The following is a 25,219-nucleotide window of genomic DNA, read 5'->3' as shown; positions in this document are numbered from 1 at the left end:
TAACTTACTATCTCGTCTTGATCTGAGTTTTTAGCAAATAGGGTTGTGAGCACTCTGTCCTTTCAAGTTACCCTCATCCTCAAAAGAAGAGATTTACACACAGCACCTAAATCAACAAAAGTGATTTCTTTTTCAGGTTTCTTTTAGTTAAAGCTGTTTCCCTTCTGAAAGGGAGACTCGTATTTTGGATTTCATGTTTATTCTTTAAGAACAGAGTTACATTTTCTTTCCACATTGGGAAATTTATTTGAAATCTTGTGCTATTTGGGATTTACCTCCTCATTGCATGTGTTGCTATAGGCATTCACCAACTTCACGAAAGATAACACAGATAACCAGTAATATTCCAGAGAAGAGCACATATTGCTACTTAGATAAGTATTTAATGAGTCATACTGACTTTTTGCTGTACCAAGAACACAAGTTCATTTCTGTGTCAGAGTCTCTATGTATTATTCTCTCTTCCTTCTGATAAGAACGATGATTCTTTCTCTGCTAAATGTAATATGTGGTAAATCATAAATTCATTAGTGAAGCTCTGAAAAAGGTATTTCCTCTCTCCCCATTTTAATGACAGTAAAACAGGGAGCGTCCTTAGCTTTTGTTGGAGGAATTAAGATAAAGTGCTTAGAACAAAGCCTGAAATAGATGAAGCACTTAATAAATACTAGCTTTTGTGAACTCAGGTGTCAGTAACATTTTGTCTTTATATGTTTTTCCCAGAGTCAGTTTACAAAACAGTTTTCAGAGCTAGTGAAAGAACTTTCACAAGCCGACAACCAAAACCGCCTCTGTAGGCAAGCCTTAAAAGCATCGTTCTGTTTTCCCTGGATCCTTCTGACTGTGGTTGGTTTTTCATACCAGAGCAATTAGCAGCAGTCAACTGACAGACTGTGATGGGAGCAGCTGTCATTGGGGGAAAGGGAAGAAAACTTTCTGATTTAAATGGATCATGATTATCATTTGTCACCCCAAGTCACCAATACAGTTTCTTTTATTCCGTTAAGGAAAGTAAGGTAAATGTAGTAATATGCTTTAAGAGTTTGATCTGAGCTGCTGAATCCCCTATTTTTGATACAACTTTTTAAAATTCTTCAGAATCCACAAGTCCTTCAGAAATGAGATTAAATTATTCCCTTTTATTTATTTATTTTTTGTCCAAATATCACCTCCTTAGATCGGCCTTCCCTGACGTCCATATCTAGAACAGTAACCCCACACACGCTGCCCCTTGCCTTACTCTGTTTTTATCATTTCTTGATATTATATATTTAGCCCTTTATCATTTTGTTGTTGCCTTTTTCCTGAACTGTGATATAAACCACATGAAGACAGCAGCTTTATCCTTGATTTGTTTGTGTTTTGCTGTGTTCCTTGGCACATAGATCAATGCCTGTCGTGTAACAGTCATTTAAATATGGGCAGGAAGCAATGACTTAAACTGCTATAAGTTTACACTGCCTACTACAGTCTTAGAAATCTAAACTTTTTCTCTTAAAGCTTCTGTTTTATTCAGCCTTCACTGATATTTGCAAAATGTTTATAGCAAATCTTTCTGTAATCTCAAAGATACATTAGATAAACCTACATTATTCCTACTGCAGAGGTAAGCAAATATAAGCTGCGAATAAAGATATTAAGTGATAGAGCTAAGCTTAGTTTATCTGACTCAAGAGCACTGAAAATATTTCAACTGCTGTACTAAAAGTTCTGTTCTATATATCGTGTGAAAAAAAAGGTGGGGAGGGAGTCCAGTATTTTTTATGCCATCTATGTCTTTATAATCTCTTTTATAACTACCCTCTCTACTTAAAATTTTTTCTTGGGACTAAGTTCCTTTTTCTCCAAATAAATACTCTTTTATGTCTGCAACAACCACAAATACCATAAATATGATATTTAAATTCAGGTTAATGGGATTTGGATGAGATTGAGAAATAAAGGATACTTAAAATATTTACATCCTTTTAAAAATACCTACATATATTTTCCTTGCTTATTGAAGCAGCCAATCTAAGTATACCTACCTATCAACAAGTAATAATATCAAAAGACAACTAAATGAGCTAGGGTATATGTCAGAGAAACAAAGAGAAATGTCATCTCATTTCTCTAGAGAACTTCAGTCCAGTGGGGGAAGACAGACAGGAACATCAAATATATGCACCCACATGTACCCCTATGTTTAGTACTTGCCCCTGCTCACCATCTGTTTCTGCTTCTCTCATGAGCTCTTCTGTTCCAACAGCCCAGTGCCACCTGATTGCTAACCACATGATCTTGCTTCCTACCTTTCAAAGGAGTTGGAAACTCTGAACTCTCTTAGTCTTAAGTACCACAGTTTCCTATTCCTGTACCTAAAATTGTTTCTGTATCTACATTCAACCTCACTGCCTTCTGTCAGGCTTCAAAGGAGAGTTCTTTTCTTTTTTGTTCTGTGCTAGCTTCATCCTTCCATCTATTCGTGACCTGATTTTCTTTCTTCAAGAATTTTCTTCATTGCTTCTCTCTCCATTTTTTATATATCGTGTTAGCTTTTCCCTCTCTGCTAGCTTTTTCTCCACACCTCATACCCCACAGGGAGATTATTTTCAAGCCCACAACAGCATGGCTCTAGAGAGCCAATCATGACCATCCCTTCCCAACTCTGCTTTCAATAATGCCACACTGGTAGATTGAAATCTCCCCTTTATAGAGCAATTATTTACATGAGGAAAATTGGCAGATGCTACAAAACCAGACTCCCCCTCTGGTTTTTAAACATTTACAGGCAAACCACTAATGTATTCCTTCCTTCCTTTAAAACCAATTTTTTAAAAAAATTTAAGTATAGTTGAAGTCCAATATTAATAGGTTATAGGTGTACAATATAGTAATTCACAATTATTAAAGGTTATACTCTATTTATAGTTATTATAAAATCTAGCTATATTCCCTGTGTTGTAAAATATATCCTTGTAGATTATTTTATACATAATAGTTTGTACCCCTTACTTAATGCCTTATCCCTAAATTGTCTCCCCTTCTCTCTCCCCACTGGTAACCACTAATTTGTTCTCTGTATCTGTGAGTCTGTTTCTTTTTTGTTATATCCACTAATTTGTTTTATTTTTTAGATATAAGTGGTACCATGCAGTATTTGTCTTTCTCTGTCTGACTTATTTCACTTAGCATAAAACCCTCCAAGTCCATCAATGTTCTTGGAAAGGACAAGATTACATTCTTTTTATACCTGAGTAGGCATGTGATTCCTCCAGTTCTGTTCTTCTTTCTTAAGATTATTTTGGCTATTCAAGATCTTTTGTGTTTCCATACAAATTTTATGATTATTTGTTCTAGTTCTGTGAAAAATACCCTTGGTATTTTGATAGAGATTGCACTGAATCTGTAGATTGCCTTAGGTAGAATGGCCTTTTCAAGAATTTTTCAATATCTGTAGATTCATCAGTGTGATTCACCAGATTAACAAATTGAAGAATAAAAACCATATGGTCATGCAGTAGATGCAGAAAAAGCTTTTGACAAAATTTAACATCCATTTATGATAAAAACTCACCAGAAAGTGGATATAATGGGAACATACCTCTTCATAATAAAGGCCATATATGACAAACCCATAGCTAACATCATACTCAGTGATGAAAAAGCTGAAAGCATTTCCTTTAACATCAGGACCAAGACAAGGATGCCCACCCTCGTCACTTTTATTCAGCATAGTCTTGGAAGTCCTAGCCACAGCAATCAGACAAGAAAAGAAATAAAAAGAATCCAAATTGGAAAGGAAGAAGTGAGACTGTCACTGTTTGCAGACGACACGATACCATACATAGAAAATCCTAAAGATACCATCAGAAAACTACTAGAGCTCATCAGTAAATCTGGTGAAGTTGCAGTGTACAAAATTAACACGCAGAAATCTGTTGCATTTTGATATATTAATAATGAACTATCAGAAAAGAGAAATTAAGTAAACTATCCCATTTACCATCACAAAAAATTAAAGATATCTAGGCATGAACCTACCTAAGGAGGTAAAAAACCTATACACAGAAAACTGTTAAGACACTGATGAAAGAAATGGAAACCGACACAAACAAATGGAAAGATACACTAAGTTCTTGGACTGGAAGAATTACTATTGTTGAAACCAAGTTCTTGAAAAGAGTAGTCCTCTCTAAATCTAGCAGCTTCCTCACTTCACATCAAATCTTTGAAATTAGACATTTGTTCCTGCCTCTACTGGAAGTGTTACAGCAAAGGGTAAAAAGTGCTTATTGCCTGACCCCCTAGGCCGTATTTCATGCTGATGTCTTGATTTCTGAAAACCTCCTCCTCTTGCTCTTTGACAAAGTATCTTCTGGTTCTCCTCCCACTTCTCCGATCATTTCTGCTATGACTCTCTAACTGGATCCTCTTATTTGTCTATAATTATTCATATCCCCTTGGTTCTGGTCATGGTCCTCTTCTGCACACTCAAAGTTGACTAACGCATCAATGTTCCTAGCTTCAAAACATTCCATTAATTATTGCCAACTAGAAAGTTACAGGTCAGACGTTTTGCTAGAATTTTAGATGGACAGGTCCAATTGCCTTCTTAATATCTCTACTTAGTTATGTCACAGGCACCTGAAACTCAGCATGTCAAAACCTTAATTTTTTTTCCCTTTTAAATGTTACACCACATTCTGTATTTCCTATCAGGATAAATGGCCTCGCCATCTACCAAGTCAGCAAAGTCAAATACCTTGGAGGCATAAAGGCTCACTTTTCTTCATTCTGCACATCTAATCAGCCACTGAATATCTTTCTTTCTCTCTTCCTGCACCATTCCATCTTCATCCCAGCTACCTTCTTTTAGGTCGCCATCATTTCTTACTTAGATTGTTACGATTTTCTCCTAATTTGTCTTCCTGCCTTCTGTCAGACTCCTCAGCTAGCTCTCCCCAGTACTCCTAGGGTGATACTTAAAAATTTTAAATCTGATCAAGTCCCTCCCTTAAGTAAAATCCTTCCATGGCTCTTCACGGCCTCTAGGATAATTTCTTTCCATACAATACTCTTTCAATTACAAATAAGAGAAAACTCCACCTAATCACATCAAATTTCTGCAAGACAAGAAATATTTGTTTGACTGCAAGGCCCTCCATGATCTGCTAGCCCTTGTAATCCTTCCCAGTCCTACTTCTTACCATGAACGCCCCACTTCCACCCTTATGCCCTAAGACCCAGTATACCATCCCCTTCCATTCCATGCCCTTTATGCTCTTTAACACCTCCTGTGTGTCTCGGCTGATGCTTCAGCTTCTGCATCTTTCAAAAGTTGTATCAAGTGTCATCTTCTCAATGAACACTTTCCTGAAACCAGCCTCCTTGTGGATGAACAGCTCTGCCTTTCTTTGTGTCCCAGCTGTACTTACAAGATCTTTTGCCATAGTTCCTGTAACTTATTGCATTCCTGCATTTTTGTTTTTCTACTTCTGCTGTGCTCCAAGATCCTTGAGGGCAGGGAGCACATTTTATTAGTTCTTATATACTTAGCATACTGCCTGACCTATAGTAGGGAATCCATAAATAATATCCTATTAATATAATTTATATAAATGTTGCATAAATATTATATAAATGAAGAATAAAATGAGAAATAGGCAGAAACAATACTAGGGACTCTCAGTTTGCTACAATTAATTTTGACTAGAGCTGAGAAGAATGAGTTGGGTAATGTTTCTTACTGAAAGATTTTAAATTAGAAACCACTAAACACATATATTCCTGCTATACAGATAGCTGTCATTATCTGGACTCTTGATATCCAAATATTTGCTATAACATTGTATAGAAATTTTCACCAAAGATTTACTATCCAGATAGAAATTCAAGTAACAAGTTTATGTAGTTCAACAATGGAATTGTTTAAGTTGTAGGTGAGTCCCTGCAGCAGAATGTAGAGTATTCATCTATCAAACTTAGCCGTTCTCTTTATAGGATCATGTCATTGTCTTCTAAGGAAATGGAAAAGCCTTTGAAGAAAGTTGATGGGCACAAAAGGTCTAGGAAATCCCATTCATTAGTAGGAACATTGGAAGTTTATTGAGAGAGGTGAACACACAGAAGATATAAGCCTGGTCATGAATATGTCTCCATCTCTAACACATAAACTTTTTTTCTACTTGTGAAAATATCTATAACAATACTGTCTTGTGATTATTGGTTTTGGAGAGCTTCACTGCATCATTCAAGCATAGTATGGTATGTTTGAAAAGCTAGAAATATGTCTCATGTAGTGGATAGATAATCATAATCTTTGAAACCAGGTGGATGCTACTGAAGCCACTACACACCTATGAAGAGCCTCAGAAGAAGAAAGAGATTAATGATTTGGTAAAGAAGTCAAGTTTCAACATCAAGCCTAAAATCGTACAAATGATTAAAAAACTATGGAAGTCAGCACTATCTGAAGATCACAGAAGAAGCAACTTCTTGGTAATGAGGTTGAGGCAGTTTTCCCCACTGAATTACAGAAAATTATTGATAAAGGGAACTAACAAATTTTCATAAATACTGACTTTCTTGATTAAATTTAGCTTTAAAAAAATGAATGTCATCTTACCAGAGGATAAGGAAAAAAAAAAGATTGAGGGCATTAAACATCCAAGATAAGCTGACACAACTTTTGAGTGAAAATTTAAAAGTAATGTTTAAAAACAAGCAATTCAACCAACCAACAAAAACCTGTATATTTGTATAACTCTAAATATCCCAGAGTCCTTACGGAAATGTTACAGAGTAAATTGCCTATTATATGGTCCTCAAATCATAATATTTTGGTTGACAGAAGAGGCAATCAGTCATTATTCAAGGAATCATAATTTCTGACAGTTCATTTCTCAGGGGTGTGAATTCTTAGAAGAGCATAAAGAACTGGGGTTGAGACTTGAGTTAATTTTTATGTATATAAAATTTATTTTATAAAATAAAGAGTTGATGAAGATGTTGAGTAGGTACTGCTATGAAGAAACACAATTTGGATAATAAGCTAAGAAAGTGCTTTTTTTTTTTTTTTCATCTCAGCATGGATATCTGAACTGTTTTCCCATTCTCAATTCATTTTGCCGGTGGCAACATTATCCCTCCACAAAGGGGACTTTGTACCTTCATAGATTGTGGCTTCATTGAACCTTCAGTGATAAGCTCTGATGTTTAGAGACACTTTCTGTTTAGCTCCAAAACATGAAAGATCGTCAGTTTTCAGTTTTAATTAAGCATATCTGTCTCTGCGAAATGGAAGTCAAAGGCTATTAGAAAAAAGCCAGTTTTCCTTCAGGCTCACAAATTTCAAAAAGAAAACATTTGCCTTACCAAAGAATGACGTGTGCGTATTTTTCTTGTAGTCTGTATCTGAGGGAAAAAAATGCCTCACTCTAAAATGCTATCTATATTCCTTAAGAAATAGGTACTGCCTACATGTAGGGGCTGACTAGGGGTTATCAACAGAGAAGCTCTTAACATTTGTGATTTCTTCTCTTAGAAGTAGGCTATTTTTCCTTGCATCTATTGTTTAAGTCTCTTATGCAGATTGCCTTCATTGTCAAACAGAAGGAAAAACAAGAAAAATCAGAAGAAAAACCAATAATTTGCATGACCATAATGATACAGCAATTTAACTAAGATAATTTAATAGATATTTATTGATGGTTCCTCCTAGAAAATAAACCATGCTAAGTAATATAGGAATGAAGAAAAAAAGTAAGATGACATCATTGCTCTTGAGGAACTAGTAGGACTCAGATAAATGAATAATAATAATGATTGGATTTCTTTGGCTTTGGTAGTTTTTCCCTCAAATATCTATTAATAATTATATTTTACATAAATATTACTGTATCTCCTCTCGGGTTGTCTGTCCATTTGCTGTAACATATGGCCAGAAACTTCAAATCCCGTGTTTCTTAAGTAGGTAACTATTTCTCAGATAGTTAAATAATTCCATAATATGTTATTAATATACAGTGCTCACTTTTAACAGACAGGTAAACCAAAACACAAGTGAAATGTGATGACTATTGCAATAGAAATATGTATGCCATGAGAAGGATACTAATATCAAAGGGACGTCACGCTTCTGAGTTTGAAATTGCCAGGGTATTGATATTTGAGCTGTACTTCGTAGGAAGTAGATCTTCTGGACCAGGAGGGGAGAGACATTCCCAGAAGTGGGAATATTAATGATCAGTCTGTTAGTTCTGAGCCACATAGGCATGAAAGTGTTTGGTTTATTCAGGAAATAACCAAGCACAGTGTTGTGAGGTCTTAGGGGACAGGCAGGGTAGGGGTAGCTTGAGATGACAATCAGCAAGGTGACCAGAGCTTAACTGTGAAGGGCCTTGAAGCAAAGTCTGGAAAGTCTTCAGGAAAAAAATCAACAACTATATATTACATTCCTAAACTGCATTGTGTTCACAGGCTGGTTCTCCCTACTTCTCGCAAGTTAATTCTGAATATTAAGTGCTTATGTCCTGAAACTACAGGAAGCATCATTAAATATGCCTAAGATATTTGTTCACTTGGAAGATTTATTTAGAAAAGAAAAGTTCTGCTGCTTTGTTTCTTTCTGTTTTTAATTAAACTGAGTTTTGGCAGTCCTTTCTACTGGGCAATCCACATGAGACTGAACATCTAGTGACTCATCAAAATGTACTGTAAATTCTAAAAACCCTAGGCAGTTTAGAGGTATCATACTTTTAAAAAGGCTTATTTATTTAGTGCTACCCTTGAGTACAATAATGTATACTTGAAAGATTTGAGTTTTGAACTGAGAATTCAATGTAATGTTTTTGACTAGTTCCAATATACAGAGCACTGTGCTAAGCCTGCGGCAGAGGGTGAAAAAAATTCACTGAATGGTGGTAATCCAACATGAGTGAAGACAAGCCAGAAAATAGAGGATAGACAGTATGGGAGAAGATCCCAAGTGTAGTATTTAGGTGGTAGAGCGCTATTCGAGGTTTCCTAAACAAGGAATTTGTGTATGTAAATGCTTTGCCTTAATGAAGTTAATTTCTCATATGGATTGAGGGTCAGAGACAAGTTCGAACCCATTGTAACAGTTTCCAGCTAGTGATTTCATAACTGTGTACCAGAGAAGACCAGTGCTCAGGGAAGAGGCGTCAAGTATTTTCCAAACACTGACACATTCCTCATCAAATACTAACCTGTCCAAAGAACTTTTTTTTTTTCCCCGACTCTCTTTTCAATTAGAATGCTGATTCATTCTTGAGATTTTAAATTATGCTTTATTACATATTTGTTTATAGATGCTTTAAAATATCTGAAAAAAAGATATTTAAGACATAAGATAATAAGTGCTTGAACTTGGGTAGTGGTAGTAGAAATAAAAAAGAGACAATGACTTGAGATATTATTAAGTGGTAAAACAACAACAACAAAAAAAAACAAGATTTGGCAACTGTTTGGCAACCAGGAAAAGTGATTCTGGAAGTCAGGAAAAAAGATCAGATCCATAGAAAGAACTTTGTGAATTATCTGCTGGGAAAGTCACATTAGACAAAACTCTTTAAGAATTTCGACATAAAGGCAATGGAGGAATGATGTTGGATGAATGGAGAATAGAGAGGATTGGGAGAGCCTGGATATTTCAGCATCCTGAAAGTCAAAGAAGGAGAGTTCAGGACAAGTGAACAGCTAGAGGGAGTCTGTCAGAAGACTGTTGGAATCAGAAGGCAGTTGGAATGAAATATTGGCTAGTTGACTGGTGATGAGAATGTTGGAGTAGAAACAAGAAAGCAAAAGTGGGTGGTGAAAAAGGGAAGGCAGAAGATGTACTTGTAATAGTTTGTGAACTTTGTCAGTAAAGGGAAGAAGGAAGAGAAAGGAACAGTTTGAAGTCAGGGGAAGGAAAGATTGTACAGAATCAGGGACACAGAAGAGAACCAGGAAGAGATGGAGATGCATGTGTAGGCAACAGAGAAGCTTATGGTTGCATTATCATTCCAGAGAGAATTAGATTGAAGCATAAAAGCACAGATGGAAAAGGTATCTTTGTAGATCACATAACATTAAAATGAATTTTTCTCAGAAAGTTCTAACAAAGTCTGGTATAGTCAATGATTCTTAAGAAAATAATCTCAAACTGTTTTAAGGTGATCTTTGCTTAGTGTGTTAATTTATTTAAAAATCACTCTAAGGTCCATAATCTTTTATTTCTCTATGATAAGTATTTCCTATAATTTGCACATAGGGGATATTTTGGAAGTGGGTACTTATGATAATCATAAATACAGCCAAGTCTCTGTGATAAATGCTTTTGGACCAGTTGCTGACATGCTCAATTGAATACTAATACCTCCCATGAAAGGCTTTAATGTAAATAAAATGACAGCTGCAGTGCAGCAGAAGGACACATAAAGCTTTGCATTAGCTTGTCTCCAAGGTTACCATCTGTGCTGATCTGAAGTTTTAATGTGTGGGATTTCTCAGCCCTCTGCAAAGACCGTATTTTCAGGCTAGGTATCAATACGGTATAAACACCACTTGGGAGGGACTTGGGATATTTAGTCTACAGCCATGCTGACCTTAATCACTCAGTTATTCTAGAGAGACACATCTGTCTCCTGTTGGAAACTTTGTGTAATGGTTGTAGAAGTAGCTAGAATATCAGGATTCTTTGACCCTACTTTGCATATGCAAACAGAAGAATGTTACTATTAAACCATAGTCTAAATAAAATTGAGAAGCAAAACAAATTTGAAAAACAGAATGACTTCTACTCAAAGTCTACATAATTAATATTCCATGATCAATATATGAGTTTCAAACAAATACAAAATAATAACATTTTAGAAGTCTAAAACCTATAAATATGGCCAAAATTAAAGAAATATTTTTATAGTTTAAAAGGAAAAGAGGCACTACTTTTAGTTCAGCATTCTGTAGAATTGTACATTTCTTTACCTCAGACATTTATTCTCTTAATTTCTCAAGACACATTTATTACATATCTTCTCTGTCTCAGACAGTATGCTTAGGCCTTGGGTTCACTAGGTTGTGCTGAGAATTGGTATCTGTCCTCAAGGAATTTACAATCTGGAGGGAAATGCAGACTAACATCAAGAAATTAAGCTACTGTTTCTAAAAATTGTCATGGATTAAGAACAAGATATTATCAGAGAACACAGAGGGCTGCACATAATGAGGATTAGGGACTTTTGGAAGAAACACTGTCTATGCTGTCAGATGACCTTGAGTCTTGTAAACCATCTCAAGGAACTGAGGTTTTACTGTGAGTCAAATAGAGCAATTAAAAGTATATTAGGGCAGACATTTTTTATCATGAATGTCTCTTCCTTCTTCTTCCTAATTGTCATCATCTTGGCCATTATCACTTTTTCAGCTCTTGCTATGTGCCAGGCAATATATGCCAGTACTTTGATGCATGATTTTTTAAATTTTTCGTTGTAATCTTATAAAGACTATTAACAGTCCTACTTTAAAAATAAGAAACAATCAAGGGAATGTACTTAATTTTCCTGAGATCATAAGTTACCAAGAAGCATAGCTGAAAATCACACAGATTTGTCTGCCGTCATTGTCCCTGCCTCTTTATTCTATTTTTCTTAGGTAGAAAAATGAGTGCATTTCCATGAAGATCATTCAACGCATAGTATGTGTAGACACATAATTATGTACACATGTGAAAAAGCAAGATGGAGAAGAAAGTGTGTATAATAGTCTACCATTTTGTGAAAACCAAGTGGATAGATAAACAGAGTTTGATATCTATAGAAATCCATAGAATAAATCTTTAAGGATAAAGATTTACTTATATTCTCCCGAAGTCCTGGAGGTCCTGAAATTAATAATGCAAGTATAAGAATAAAATAAGGAAAAACATTAACGTTCAATGTGTTATTTTTCAGTCATTCAAATCGTATTGCTGCTTAGATATTGCATTTTGTCATTTATTAAAACTTGAAGGGTATTTGGTACTTAAGGGTTTGTATATAAAAGGCAATTCCTGACCTTTGCAAACTTACAGTTTATTTAAACAAGTAAAAATAATATATACATGAAAAACTGTACAAATTTTAATGCTCAATGTATTTTAATTGCTAAATTGGATGTAAGTTAGTTCAGAAAGAGGAGATTATCAGAGATACCTGAAACTACGAGGCAAGAGTTCACAGAATCTTTGGGCCTTGTGATGATCCTGGAAGAATTTGGGTACATGCAGTTAGGGGGCCATGGAGAAGAATCAGAACTTTGTTGTATAGTCAGGGCTCAGGAATGAGCACTGTAAGCAGGCAAACTCAATCACAGTAGGGAATCTAGGTTTGGAATTATCAATATTAGTTTATAGGGGAACCAGAAAGCAAGAAAGAGGCCTTTGATTTGATGTGATAATAAAAAGGAGGCCACTCTGTAAAACTCAAAATGTTCTGATATTTCCTTGATGATTTGTTTTGCTAACATTTATTTTGAATCTTTAGCAAAACATATTTTCCATACTTACTGCATTGTATTCTTCACTTTATGCCCATTACTTCTTATGCTTTTAGCAGAATTAGAGTGGATGTTTACCTCATCACCTGAACAGTACATTACTTAAACAAAATCCAGTGAACCATTGGTCTTACCCAATCCTGACTGGACATTCAGGGAAAGTCGAATCATTCCGTATATTTTGAAATGTTTCTATGACCATGAAGATATACTCTCCCTTGTGACAAAGGGACAGAGTATGGCTCTCAGTAATGTTAGAATTTTGGCCAAAAACTGTACATTCATACTTCAGTGTGGAGATTGACGTTGGGATTAGTATAAAGATTGCGAGTCATCACAGTGAACAGAAAATTTAAACTCACCTTAAGATTGTAAAGATGTTTTCTCTGGAAAGATTGCATTGATAAGCAATGAATCATTTAAATGTCATTTAAAAGAATAACAAGCCCACTAACTGAGGCCTTTGAAAAACTTCCCATCATCAAAATATAAACATAACAAGCTTTTTTAGTGTTTTTCAACTCAGTAAACTTTATTGAATGCATTAAGAGTGTGTATCCTTGAAGAAATAAATCAGGTAGTTATAAGATGGAAATAAAATAAAAGATGACACAATACCAGAATAAAAAAAAGTGATTATTGTAATTATGAATGGTGTTCAGAAAAAAGTGTAATTCTTTAATGTTTATTTTATTTTTACAAATCCACACTTAATGTAAGCTTATCAAAGTCCAGGTTGGTAGTGATTGCAGGTAAAGTACACTGAGAAAAGACTATCCTTTTTAACAATGCTGTGCCAGCATCTTAGGAAATTTTTCTGAAACTTAAGGACAAAAATCAAGACCCTTTCAAAGAAAATTGAACCAAAATTCAACAGGCAAGGAAGACTTAATTCAAAACTCTTGCAGTAGGAAAGGGAGACTGAACTCAACTTGGCTGAAACAAAAAGCGGGAAGGTTTTTAAGTGCTGAGATGAGCTAGTAGAAAAGTACTGGGGGATGTCAGAGGGAGGTTGGTCAATATGATTGGTCATCTGTGTTTGCTAATTGGTGCTTGTGGAAGTTAGTCTCCTATCCTCCCACAGAGCTGGATAACAAAGTGTTATCTCCTATGGTGACATTTCAAAAGGATGGCTCTCAGGTCTTTGAGGAAGACATTCCTGGGTTGTAAAGCTGGCAAGAAGCTAGAAGAAGATTTCCATTTCATAGGGGCAGAGAATGAATTTCCGATTGTAATTTTTCTAAGGTAAATGCTCTAAGAATGGGGAGGTCAGGGGCCACAGTCAAGAAGCCTATCTAAAGTTTAGTTAGGTTAAGGGAAATGATAAGAGGCTGTCTTGGTCAACTCTTCATTTATATTAGGTTGTATCATGTACATTGACAATATTTGACCATTTCTGACCTATAAAAACAAGAGTTTCATACGGCTGGGATCCTGGGATCAAACTTCTTTGCACATTATTTTTTCATTTTGGAAAAGCAAACAGATCTGGAATCGTAGTTTTAGTTCTGCTCTTTCTCACTCTAGAATAAACTTGGGGATGGTTTTATACTTGTTTACATAAATGTAGTGTGTATCAGGGAATGTGTTAATCAAAAACAGGGTAAAAATTAAAGTTAGCAAAAATGGAAAAACGGGTTAGCATGAAAAAAAAAAAAAAAAGCAGACCTCAAAGCCTTGAATAGCTCTTAAAGAAATGTCACAAATTTGTTTCAGAGCTTCCTGTAAGTTAAAGCAAAGAAACAAGCATAAGTTGCAGTGATGACCCCTTGTTGTTGAACAGTGTTCAGGCAAACCAGATTAAAGTAAACCAGAAATTGTGATAATAGTTTTCCTGATGTTGAGACCTGATGCATTTTTCCACTGGGTGCTCATAAGGGCAACATTTGTGTATTGCCTAATATTTCACTAAACCTAATATCTGATTTTACAGGCCTGGTTTTGCTTATTTACTTTTTATTTTCTTTAATCACGTCCCTCAATGCAAACTCTTGGCAAAACCCCAAAGTATAATTCAGTAAAAGTAATTTGTTTAGCTTTAAAATAATAATATCCAGATATACAGTTCTCTAAAGATAGAGTTAAGAATGTCTAGAAGAATGAATTGTGTCAGACAGTAAGTACATACTTTTTGAGGGGAGGTGGTGGAGCATACCCAGACCCTTGATAAGAGTCAGGTAATACAGATTGTGAGACTTTGAAGTTATTAGTTTGGAGAGCAGAATTTGGAGTTCCCATATCCTTAATAGATATAAGTCCATATGTTTTAAGAATTAACCAAGGTAAGGTGGACTTGAAAGCCTCTTGGAATATAAGGAGATGATTTAGGATATGGACTTTTTATCTGCATAGTCTGCTAGAAGTCAGGGTCTATTAAACTTAGAACCATTAGAATGATGGCACTTTCTGTATTCCCCTGTGGCTCCTCATGTGCCTTTGAACATACACAGCAATTTTCAGAGTGCATTCTGTTTTGTTCTATTTTTTACATGATGGCATCTGTGTTAGTGAATTCTTCATGAGCAGAGACTACATTTTATTAATCTCTGTGTCCTTAGTACTTATGGCTTGGTAAATAGGGCACAGAAAACATTTTGTTGACTCTATACGTGATTTAAGAAAACCAAAGAAGTTTGATATTTAAAATTATATATCAAGTATGTAAAATTACCACAAACAATGGATTAATTCCACTTCCCCTCTCTCCTACATTTGCCACCTCGCAGTAGGTGCAACATCATAAAATATTGGGGGTGAAGGTCACAGAGTCTCAAACATGATGGTAGGCAATGCTAGTTTTCTCCCAAGACCCTCTGTTACCCCTTTCCTTTCTAATAGCAGTGTGCTTTGTGGTTGGACAGATGGCTGACTAGAATGATGGCTGCCTAGAATATTGGCTGCATTGTCTGGTCTCCCTTAGAATAGGAGTGGTCATGTGACTGTGTTCTGGCCAATGAAATGCAAGTGGAAGTGTCGTGTGTAAATTTTAGGGTGCATCCTTCTTTCCCTTTTTCTACTTTCTGCTGGAGGGACCCAGACACACTCAGTGGACTCAGCAGTCACTTGAAGCATGTCAGGGAACCATGTGCTAAGAATGGTGGAACAACAAGAAAGGGGCCTCCATCCTTGGTGTTGCCATATCTGCCTTGCACATCTTAAGACTCAAGATTTGTTTCTATGAGAAAGAAGTAAACTTTGCCTTCTAAGACACTTTAATTTGGGGTGTTTTTGAAATTTGAAGCCTTGTATTCTCTACTTCAGGGAATGAATGTTTTATTTACATTTCAGTGAATTTTCAATTAAGACATTCAGCTTATCATAGGTTTGGTTTAATTTTATCTTTGACTTGACATGTCTTAAATTTTAAGAAAAAAAATTCATATTTTCTCTTGTGTGTCTAAAACTATGACAAAACTATTGACCTGGACAAAATACATCTGTGAAAAGCCACATAGACCAGCTTCTAAAGATACCACTTTCTTCCTTTTCTTTCTAGGTCTTCTCAAACTGTGATTAGCTAAGTGGTTTGTGCATCATTCTGGTAGCAAAGCTGAAATTCCCAGTGGTCTTGGCCTACTCATTCCCTGTTCTGAAACCAAGAGACGGCTGCTTGACAAGACTCCTCCTTAAATTGCTGCAATGTCTGTATCTAGTTTATCGTGGTAAGTGAATTACTTTCTAACTTTAAAGGCAAGTGTATGTAGATCATGAAGCAGTATTTTGTGAGTAAGTTGCACCTTCAGAAGTGAAACGGAGAGTTAGAGTAACACTGTCAGTGTTTGTCTCTATGAGTCTTCTGTTCCACCTCTACTGGACTCTCCTTGGCTGGGCTTCCTCATGTTAGCACCGCACGTATAGTCAAAACCTACTTCAGTCTGTAAACAGTTTGGTCTGCCTACCATGATGTTGCATGTAACTGACCACAGCCATGTGTTGATTTTTAAATTTAACTCTGAAGCTTGATGGGAGGAGGGGGTGCCTAATTGTGATCCCCACGTGTAACCTAGGAATTTCATTAATAACGTTAAGATACTTTCATTCATATTTACAAATATCCAAGCAATATTCCCAGCTTTTAAAAACCAGTATGAGAAAATTATTTTTTACATATTAAAAGCAAAAAAATTCTTCCTCTAGAAGTTAAGTGTATGACCCTTGGAAAAAAATACAAAATAATTCGGCCCTTTCATTTGAAATCTCAGAAAGAAATACAATCCAGGAAACTTCCAAGTTTCTGGGGAAGTATGCAGTGTCAATCAGGTAAGGAGAGTGACCTGCAGCAGATGTTTCATGAATCTTCCTCTTCAGTAAATAATGACCAAAGGGAGACAATGATTGAGTTAATGTTCATTTTGAGAGAGACAAAGGGATGTACAGAAGCAATTGCAGGCATCCACCAACAGGTGAGAGGCTCCTGGCTATGATCTCAGGGAAGGAAATGTTGCTGGTGGCAGAGATCGTTAGCAGGAGACTTGAGGTACAGAGAGTTGAGAAAGGGTCCCATGTCTATTGCACAAAGGGGGAAATGGTGTGATGCTGAGGGGGGGCTTGAATGGACTTTCAGAGCTTCCTTTCTTGATAATCGTTTTCAATTCTTCCTTTAAAAAATGTTTTTATAATATTTATAAGAAAAATGTTATAAAACATACAGTTTTTATGATATGCAATCTAAGTAAATATTATCAACAGTGAACAATGACATGGCGTTTATCATGTACGAGGCACTTTTTTTCAGACACTTAGCCCAAAGATTCCTTACGGCAACCTTATTAGAAATTTAATGTTGTTATTTGCATTTCCACCAATGGAAAAGTTAGGCACAGAGAGTTAAGTAATTTGCCCAGTATGCCCACTAAGTAGCAGAAGTCAGGCAGCCATCTGTGCACCTAACACAGCTACCCCTATAAAAACAAAAATGTTGGTGTGAAAATAATGTCCTTGCTATGTGCATGTGGCTTCAAGGCAAGTGCCCTGGTTCTCATTTCCAACCAGAATGCTTCCCTTAATGTCCTCCCAGATGGAAATCCCAGAACCTCTCCTGGAAGGAGATGAGTATCTGGACCTGGGAACACTAGCAGGCATTAGCAGTAGCATTGAGGGTAGGATGCGGGGAAAGGGAATGAGCCCCCTAATTTCCTAGGAGAGGTAAGGAGATTGTTGCTAGCAGCAACTTAGTTGAACTTCCAAAATTATATAAAGTGAGCAATCTGAACTACCTAATATAAATCTTAGTTCCACGTGTTGTGTTACCGGCAAGAAATTGTCAGATTTTCATCATGATAACAAAAGAAGTGTGACAGAAAGATGCCAGCACTTTGCTGTAATTCAAGTGAAATGGCTTTTCAATTGCCCATCTCATGAAGACCCTCCACCTCTAAATCCAGTACTTTCTACTCCCCTAGACCCTCCTGCACCCCTGCTTCCGTTAGTTTGGTGTTACTGTACATATGGGGACTGGTATGTAGAGAGAGATTCTAGTGGTGGCTCAGCTGACTTTGCCAAATGACATCTTTTGACCCCAAGTTGATTTTCATTGTGGTGCCTGCACACACTTCAGCTTTGTCCCACAGAATCTTAAAGACATTAGGGTACCTGGCAGAGGTGAAGGTGATTCAACTAGAGCCAGGTATGGAAGCAAGAGGACAGTGGATGAAAGTAAGAAGTCAAATAGCCAGTCACGATCTGTTGAGCATCTGTAATGTGTCATGTGCCGTGCTCTACACTAACCACAGGAATGCAGGGTTGATTAAAAGTAAGGACTGCTCTTATAGGAGCTTACAGGTTAGCCAGGGGGACTAACTGTGGTTGATGCTTGAACAGCATGGGTTTGAACTGAGCAGGTTCACTTATGTGTAGATTTTTTTCAGTAAATACTATTGGCCTTCCATACCTGTGGATGCGGAAACTGGGGAGATGGAGGGCTCCCTGTGGGACTTAAGCATAGTGGATTTTGGTATCCTTGGTGGTTTGGTCCTGGAACCAGCCCCCTGTGGATACTGAGGGAAGGCTGTGATCAGATGACTTAATTTAATATAAGTGCTCTGAAAGGTATATCCAGGGTGGTTTGAAAATCGAACTGGATATTTGTTTTTTTTCTGCTCGGGAAGAAATGGCTTATTTTTCCTAAATATAAATGTACCTTTTGCATTTATTTCAAAAAGCAAAGAAATATGCTAATTACAAAGAGTCAAACTCTATAGAAAATTTTAAGGTAGAAATAAAAAATGTAAACCCTACCATTTATAGAAAACCACAGCTATAAATGCTGAGGTATATTCTTTTCTACATATACTCACATATTTTTGCAAAAGTGAACTCAAACCATGAAGGATATTTTGCCATCTTCTGTTTTCACTGAATGGTTTCTAAGGCCGTCTCTCTATTCGAAGGGTGTAGAGTAACATCATCACGTGTAAAGGCTGGTGACATTGTCTGGCAGTCGTGTTATTGATTTCACGCATCCAGGACCTTCATGTGTTTTCTGATTTTTGTTTTTACTATTGTAAATACTTCTCTTGAGATGAAAATTATTCCGCTTTCTCGGGGTCACAAGGTGCTGTGCTGTTCTGAGTACCTGGTGAGGACCTGTCTTATTGCTGCTCCCTGAACTGCAGGCACCAAGGCTGTGGAGAAAATATGTGATTTCAGAGAAAGTGTCTTGTCAACTCCTTCCCTTTTTTATTTTAGAAAAGGACCCATCACGCATGCTCACCCTTTCACCAGATTTAGTCCCTCATAAACATTGAAAATGCTGATAACTGTCAAAGAAATGTTCTCTTACAGTTGACTAATAGATTTTTATCAAAAGTCAACAAAATAGTCCATCATGCTCTCCCATAAACTGGAAATATAACAGGGTCTGAACTGTGAGAGTTATTGATGTGCTGGCTAAAGTTGGAAGTGGTGAATGGTCTTTACTGAATATGCGTATAGTTAGTATAAAATGCTATTATGAATGTTGGCAAGTTCAGTAATACTCTAGTAAGAGATTAAAACTGCTTTCAGTTTTCCTCTTTCTCTGCATATAGTGTGTTAGAATCCTAGAGTTGAGAAAGATGTAGAATTTGCTTTGTCAGATTATTCACATAATTTATGATATTTTTATCTACTTTCTTCTTTAATAAATAAGCGAGGAAGTGAATCATTCCATATCATTCTTTGGCATCTGCATTGAGGAGAAAAAAAACATTCTGGAGAGACAGAGCAGCCCATTTATTCTAAGGAAGGGGATAGGGGATGAATTAGGATCTTTTCTCAAAAGCTGCCTTGGCCACTCTTCTGCAAACTCGTTCTCCTGTTTACACTGTTGAGTGGTGGTCTCTTAGGGACAGGACTCATGGTAGCAGAGCAAGTGGGGACTTGAACTGTCTCTGTTTTTGGAGGGATCAGAACCCACAGGAGGGAAAATGTGGATAAGTAGAGACTGGAAGGGAAGTTATTATCCCATGTTTTACAGTAAAGTTTAAAAGTCAATTGTCAATAGCCTGTTATTGGAGAAGAGGGAAAAAATAGAAAGGTTAGATATAAATATAAAGCTAATGCCTCTAACTGAAAAAAAGTTGAGACCTTCTGAGTGCTAGGGAAAGCTTCGTTGATTAGATACTGTGAGTATTGCTCAGCATGGGAAGTGCATGTAGAATGAATGACTAATCCTTTAAAGTTCTGGAAAGAGAAGGTGGGCTTGAGGGCCTAAAACTTAATCTTCTTGAAAGTGGAGCTGTTCAGCTTGTAAAGGAGTAGGTCCAGAACATACAAGAAGAGGTAAGTTGAGTTTAGGGGAGAACAAATAAGGAGAAAATAACCCAGGACAGAAAGAAAGGAGAGAATAAAATAGCCAAAATGAAAACTCAGTGTGTTCCCCCAAATGACATAACACATTTAGTTATAATGCAGTGATTTGCTTGTATTGTTTGTATTCTGATGGGGAGGTAATTAGGTTTCTTCATTGATTTCCGCTTGGAGGAGGTACCAGGGATTGAACCCGGGACCTCTTGTGTGCTGAGCATGCGCTCTACCACTTGAGCTATATACCCTTCCTCCTGTAATGCAATGATTTGGATGAAAGTCAATTTACCAGATTCTGAAAAATTTCCATATGTCTTTCTGTTCATAACATGCCCTTTCAGATAGAAACCCCTCATTATTAACATGATTAATACTATTTTGATTTGGGCTTGACACTTTAAGTAAACACATTATATTTTTAGAGTTCCTGACTGTTTTTGGCTTTGAGCTATGTGCCTTTAGAAATAGCTTTCTAAAAATTAAATATTTATAGGAAACCTCCTGGATGTTTTTCTCCATATATGTCTACCTCAGATTCTTTCTTCTTACATAATCAAATAATTAGCAAAACAGAGTATTTTATTTTTGTTCTTAAATACTAGTGCCAAATAGACATGAATCACACTTGGAAGACAATTGGTAAGTTTTCGTCTGCTTAGAGGAGTTTACTTTCTTGTGGAGTTAATGAGTCTGAGGTTGCAGGTTCAGTTCCCACAGGGACCAATTAGCTCTGCTTTCTTTTATGACCAGAGCCTACACCTGTGACTTTGACCAGCCCTCCTTCCCAAATTCAACATTGGTCACAAGTCATTAGAAACAGCTGATTGATCATCACCAACTCATGATTAGTCTCGGGAAAAAAGTATAAACACTAAAATCAAGTGCTCTTCAGGGATTGATAATGGTCCCATGTATCAACTTCCTTTTGAACATCATCCAGGTCTATAAATATGCTTTGAAATTTGTCTTTTCATCAGTCTCAGAGGAATCTGAATTTACTCTGTTGTGAAACAACTACAGTAAATAATCACAGAATCCTCCTTTCTGTAGACGCCTTAATGTAAAACCGGGCAGTCCATTCCAACCCTTAATGCTAGAGGCACTAAACACCAGCTCTTTTTAGACATTAATAATTAAGGTAAAGACCAGTGAATGGTCTGAAATAACTTTAGTCATTAAAATAGTTATGTAGGCTGTTGCATTTTTTTCAGCATGATCAAAATTAAATTGACTGTAAAATCTTAAACATTGTTTGCCACTGGTGTACAAATTTTCAGTGATAGTGTTATCTTGGTACATATCCCTCATTGTCTTCTTGTGTTTATTTGTTTGCTTGTTGGATTTTATTTGTTTCTTTATTTTTTTAAGTGTTTTTATGATTGTGAAGACAGTTCAGCTAATTTTAAAACTATTCCAGTTCGATTGAGGAAAAAAACACTTTTCAACTCAGTTGGATAGTCATTAAGAGTTAGATTCATTCATTTATACTTGGTTTTATGTTCTTTTCTAAAGACTAGGATTATTGTTATGGGTTTTATAGGAATTTAATTACTGTGCAGTTAGATACATTAGTATAGTTTAATTGCATTATTTTTATGTAAATTAGGAGTCTTTTAAATCCTATTTTTAATTTGTTTTATTCATCCATTTCTTCATTCAACAAATATTTTGAGTGCCTACAATATACAGATTTCAATGCTGTGGATAGAATGTTGAAGGAAACAGAAGTCCCTAGTCTCATTATGCTTATGTTCTAGTACTGAAGACAGATACACAGATTAACAAATATGTTTTATAGTATCAGATAGGGATAAGGATTTTGAAGAATAATCAAGCAGAATGAAAAGGTAGAAAAGCAGGGTGATGGCGGGAGTAGGGAGTTGGTCAAGAAAAGTCTCTTGGACAAGGTGGCATTTAAGTAGAGAGGGAACGGTCTGTACAACCTACAGAGGAATGCTGTTTCAGGCAGAGAAACAGAGGGACAAAAGCCCTGAGACTGAAATGTACCTGGTGTGTCTGAGGAACCATGCAGGTAGCTAGTTTAGTGGAAACAACCAATAGAGGGGAGAGTCCTCAGAATTGGGCTTGGAGAGGTAGCAGGGGCCATGTAGGTCATGAGAAAGACTGAACTGTATTCTTAATGTGATGGGAAACCTTGCCCTCACTTACCAGATTACAGGTCAAATTTCATCTAAAATATAAATTTAGGGAAATTCAGTACTGGGAAGAACTGAGTGTTGAGACTGGAGTCTTGATCTGATTTAAATTTAAAAGGACCTCTCTGTGATCTTCAAATTTTATTAAAACAATTCATATTATATTCTTAAAATAAACACACAGCAGATATGATTAATGAGATGTAATAATGAAAGGAAAAATAAGTTAATGAAAAACCTTTTTCACAAGTATAGCCTGTGTCTTATTATCATCCATTTTAAAGGATCCAATAAACCTGATATATCTGAATAATGATATAAAAGAAATTTCATCCACAAAAATATCTTGCATTAAGGAGTTTTACAGTAAATGAATGAATGTTTTTGTAAATTGTGGAAATTCAGACTACATTATCTATTATCCAACTCCTATTTTACATTTATTTTGAAATCCCCACAATGAACTTCAAAGTTAATTTCTCTATATAAATGCAAAAGTGAATTAAGCAATGAAACGTCTATTTTACACTGGTTGTTTATGTGCATGGTTTTAGCGAGGAACCAGATACAATGTAACATCCATCCAAGTGCTAACGTGTTTTGGAGAGAATGTTGGCATGAAAGTACTAGATGTCCTTTCTTGGGAAAAAAAAATTCACCTTTATTCTAAGATTATGGCCTTTCTACACTTTTGCTGGTAAAATATTGTTTCTTTTATGGTACTGGTTCCAGATATAAGTTAGTGTATTATTTTTTGTGTCTTTACTTGGCAAGATAAAAGTTGGAACCACCATGTTGATCCCACTCCTCCCCCAGTTTAATTGGACCATAAAATCAAGAAGTCTGGAGCTTCTGGTGTACTTGGAATTATTTCAAACTGGCTCCAATCCAAAGTATTAATTGCCAATAGTATATTGATCCAGGTCACAGAAGAAATCATCCGTGGATGCCTGCCACTTTCATTTGGCACCCTGGGGTTTTAGATTCAGTATACTGAGAAAGCTTGAAAATGACTTCATTGCCTAAAATGGGATAACATTGTCTTACAAGCATATAATATTCAACCTACTGGGTTTTTCTTTTGCTAGACCTCTGCTTATAAAAGGAAGCATCTTTCTTCCTGGATGCATTTTTACCAGGTGATATCTAGGAAGCATCTCCGCAGGTTTATCATTACTACTTTCCTGCTGTTTATTTTTAGTCATGTTTAGCACTTATGCATTTTCCATCTTTTTGTAATAATTGCATTTTCTTTATCAGATAACATTAGAGTTTTCCTACTGGTGGTTCAGCAGACTCCTTTTTTGTTATGAACAAAATCAATTAGTTCATTGCTCAATGATACTGAACTTATTAATGCTAATCCCAAGTAATAAGAAATATCTATATTTCTTGGTAACAATTTTGAGCCTTTGAATGTGTTTTGATTTCCCAGAATTTGGAAAGTTAACTGCTCTCACATTCACAGAGGTCACATAAATGATATTGGTGAGTTGAAACTATTAATAATAGATACCAAGTTGAACTCAAGTGAAAATATTCCTTTGGTCTAGGTCTGCTTGGATAAAATAGTGCATGATTTTACAACTTCAGTGCTAAGTATTCAGAGCGGCTCAGCAGCATTAGACAGAGACAGAATAGCCTCTGCTGATGGATGATTCCTAAGGAGCCAGGCACACTGGGCCTCCCTGGTTCAGCTGAGAGCTCGTGGTAAAGCCTGAGGTTCTGAGACTCCACCATCTTTTCTGACAGATACATTTCATGCAGGAGGGATACTGTTGTTCCAGATGCTTTTTCATCTTTATGCATACTAGCTTCCTGGACTCCTGCTGTAACCGAAAATTGGTTTTACTGCAACATTTGACAAAAAAAAATTAGATTAGGTTAACTACTCTTTGGTTTTAGATTACTGATACAAAGTGCTTTCATGACTATGACAAAAAAAATTGAAATTCAAGCTAAGTGATGTCCCTGGGTGCATTCTCATTCAGACATTTTCCCTGAGGTTTTTATAGTATCATAAAACTGCCTTTGGATACAGAAGTTGCACAGAATCAGGCTCACTGAAATTTTGATGATCTTTTTCAACCTATAATATTCTTTTTAGTGTTCTTATGGAAAACTAGCCAGATATTTGAAGTGACTGAAAGATAATGGTATGAAAACATTTGAAAGCCATCTATTTCTTTGCTTACATGTGAAAGCTTTCATTATGTTTATTACTTCTGGGTTCTCATGAACTGAGTAAGAGAAAGCAATTTTCTTGAAGTGATGATTTGCTTGGTATCCCTCCATAATTTTTATAAGTTCAGATTTTAAGCATTTGGAGAACAAAACAGACTTATAAAATACGTATTGTATTTGGCAAGTTATAAATGTGATTGATTGAGTTGAACATTGAGCTACAGCTGTTACCGGGACACGTATGATGAGATATATGAAGCTTCCACTTCCCAGTTAGAACGTATCTGGACAGCCAACTGCTCCAACAGAGATGAGGTCATCTTACACATTGTTGGCACCTGGTGCTCAACAGATGCTTTGCACTCATGAATGGCTGAATGTTCACTAGAGCACTCAGTCTAATTCCCCAGCCGTGAACTATAATGTGTTCATATATATAAGTAATATGATTGGGAAGATTTTAGTTTAAGAAAAAAGGTCCAGCATTGAAACAAGAGGTGAAGTGATTCAACTGTCATAAGGTTATTCTGTATCTAATGTACGCAGACATTTGTTGCTGGGCACTGAGGAGTTTTGTG

The 25,219-nt window shown here is 36.2% G+C and overlaps 1 protein-coding gene across 3 annotated transcripts in view; it reads left to right on the top strand.

Moving 5' to 3' along the window:
• Positions 1-16,012: 16,012 nt before the first annotated feature.
• The window catches only part of OXR1 (oxidation resistance 1), a 302,119-nt gene continuing 292,912 nt past the window's right edge, over positions 16,013-25,219 (top strand). For all 3 annotated transcript variants that reach the window (XM_014562929.2, XM_032467912.1, XM_014562928.2), the window contains exon 1: positions 16,013-16,178. In XM_014562929.2, the coding sequence (XP_014418415.1) occupies positions 16,156-16,178 (23 nt within the window). In that variant the 5' untranslated portion in view covers positions 16,013-16,155. The remainder of the gene's footprint in view (positions 16,179-25,219) is intronic.

The sequence above is a fragment of the Camelus ferus genome, chromosome 25 (genome assembly GCF_009834535.1).
Source record: "Camelus ferus isolate YT-003-E chromosome 25, BCGSAC_Cfer_1.0, whole genome shotgun sequence".
In the NCBI taxonomy this organism is placed as follows: Eukaryota; Metazoa; Chordata; class Mammalia; order Artiodactyla; family Camelidae; genus Camelus; species Camelus ferus.
This window is presented reverse-complemented; position numbering and strand designations above follow the sequence as displayed.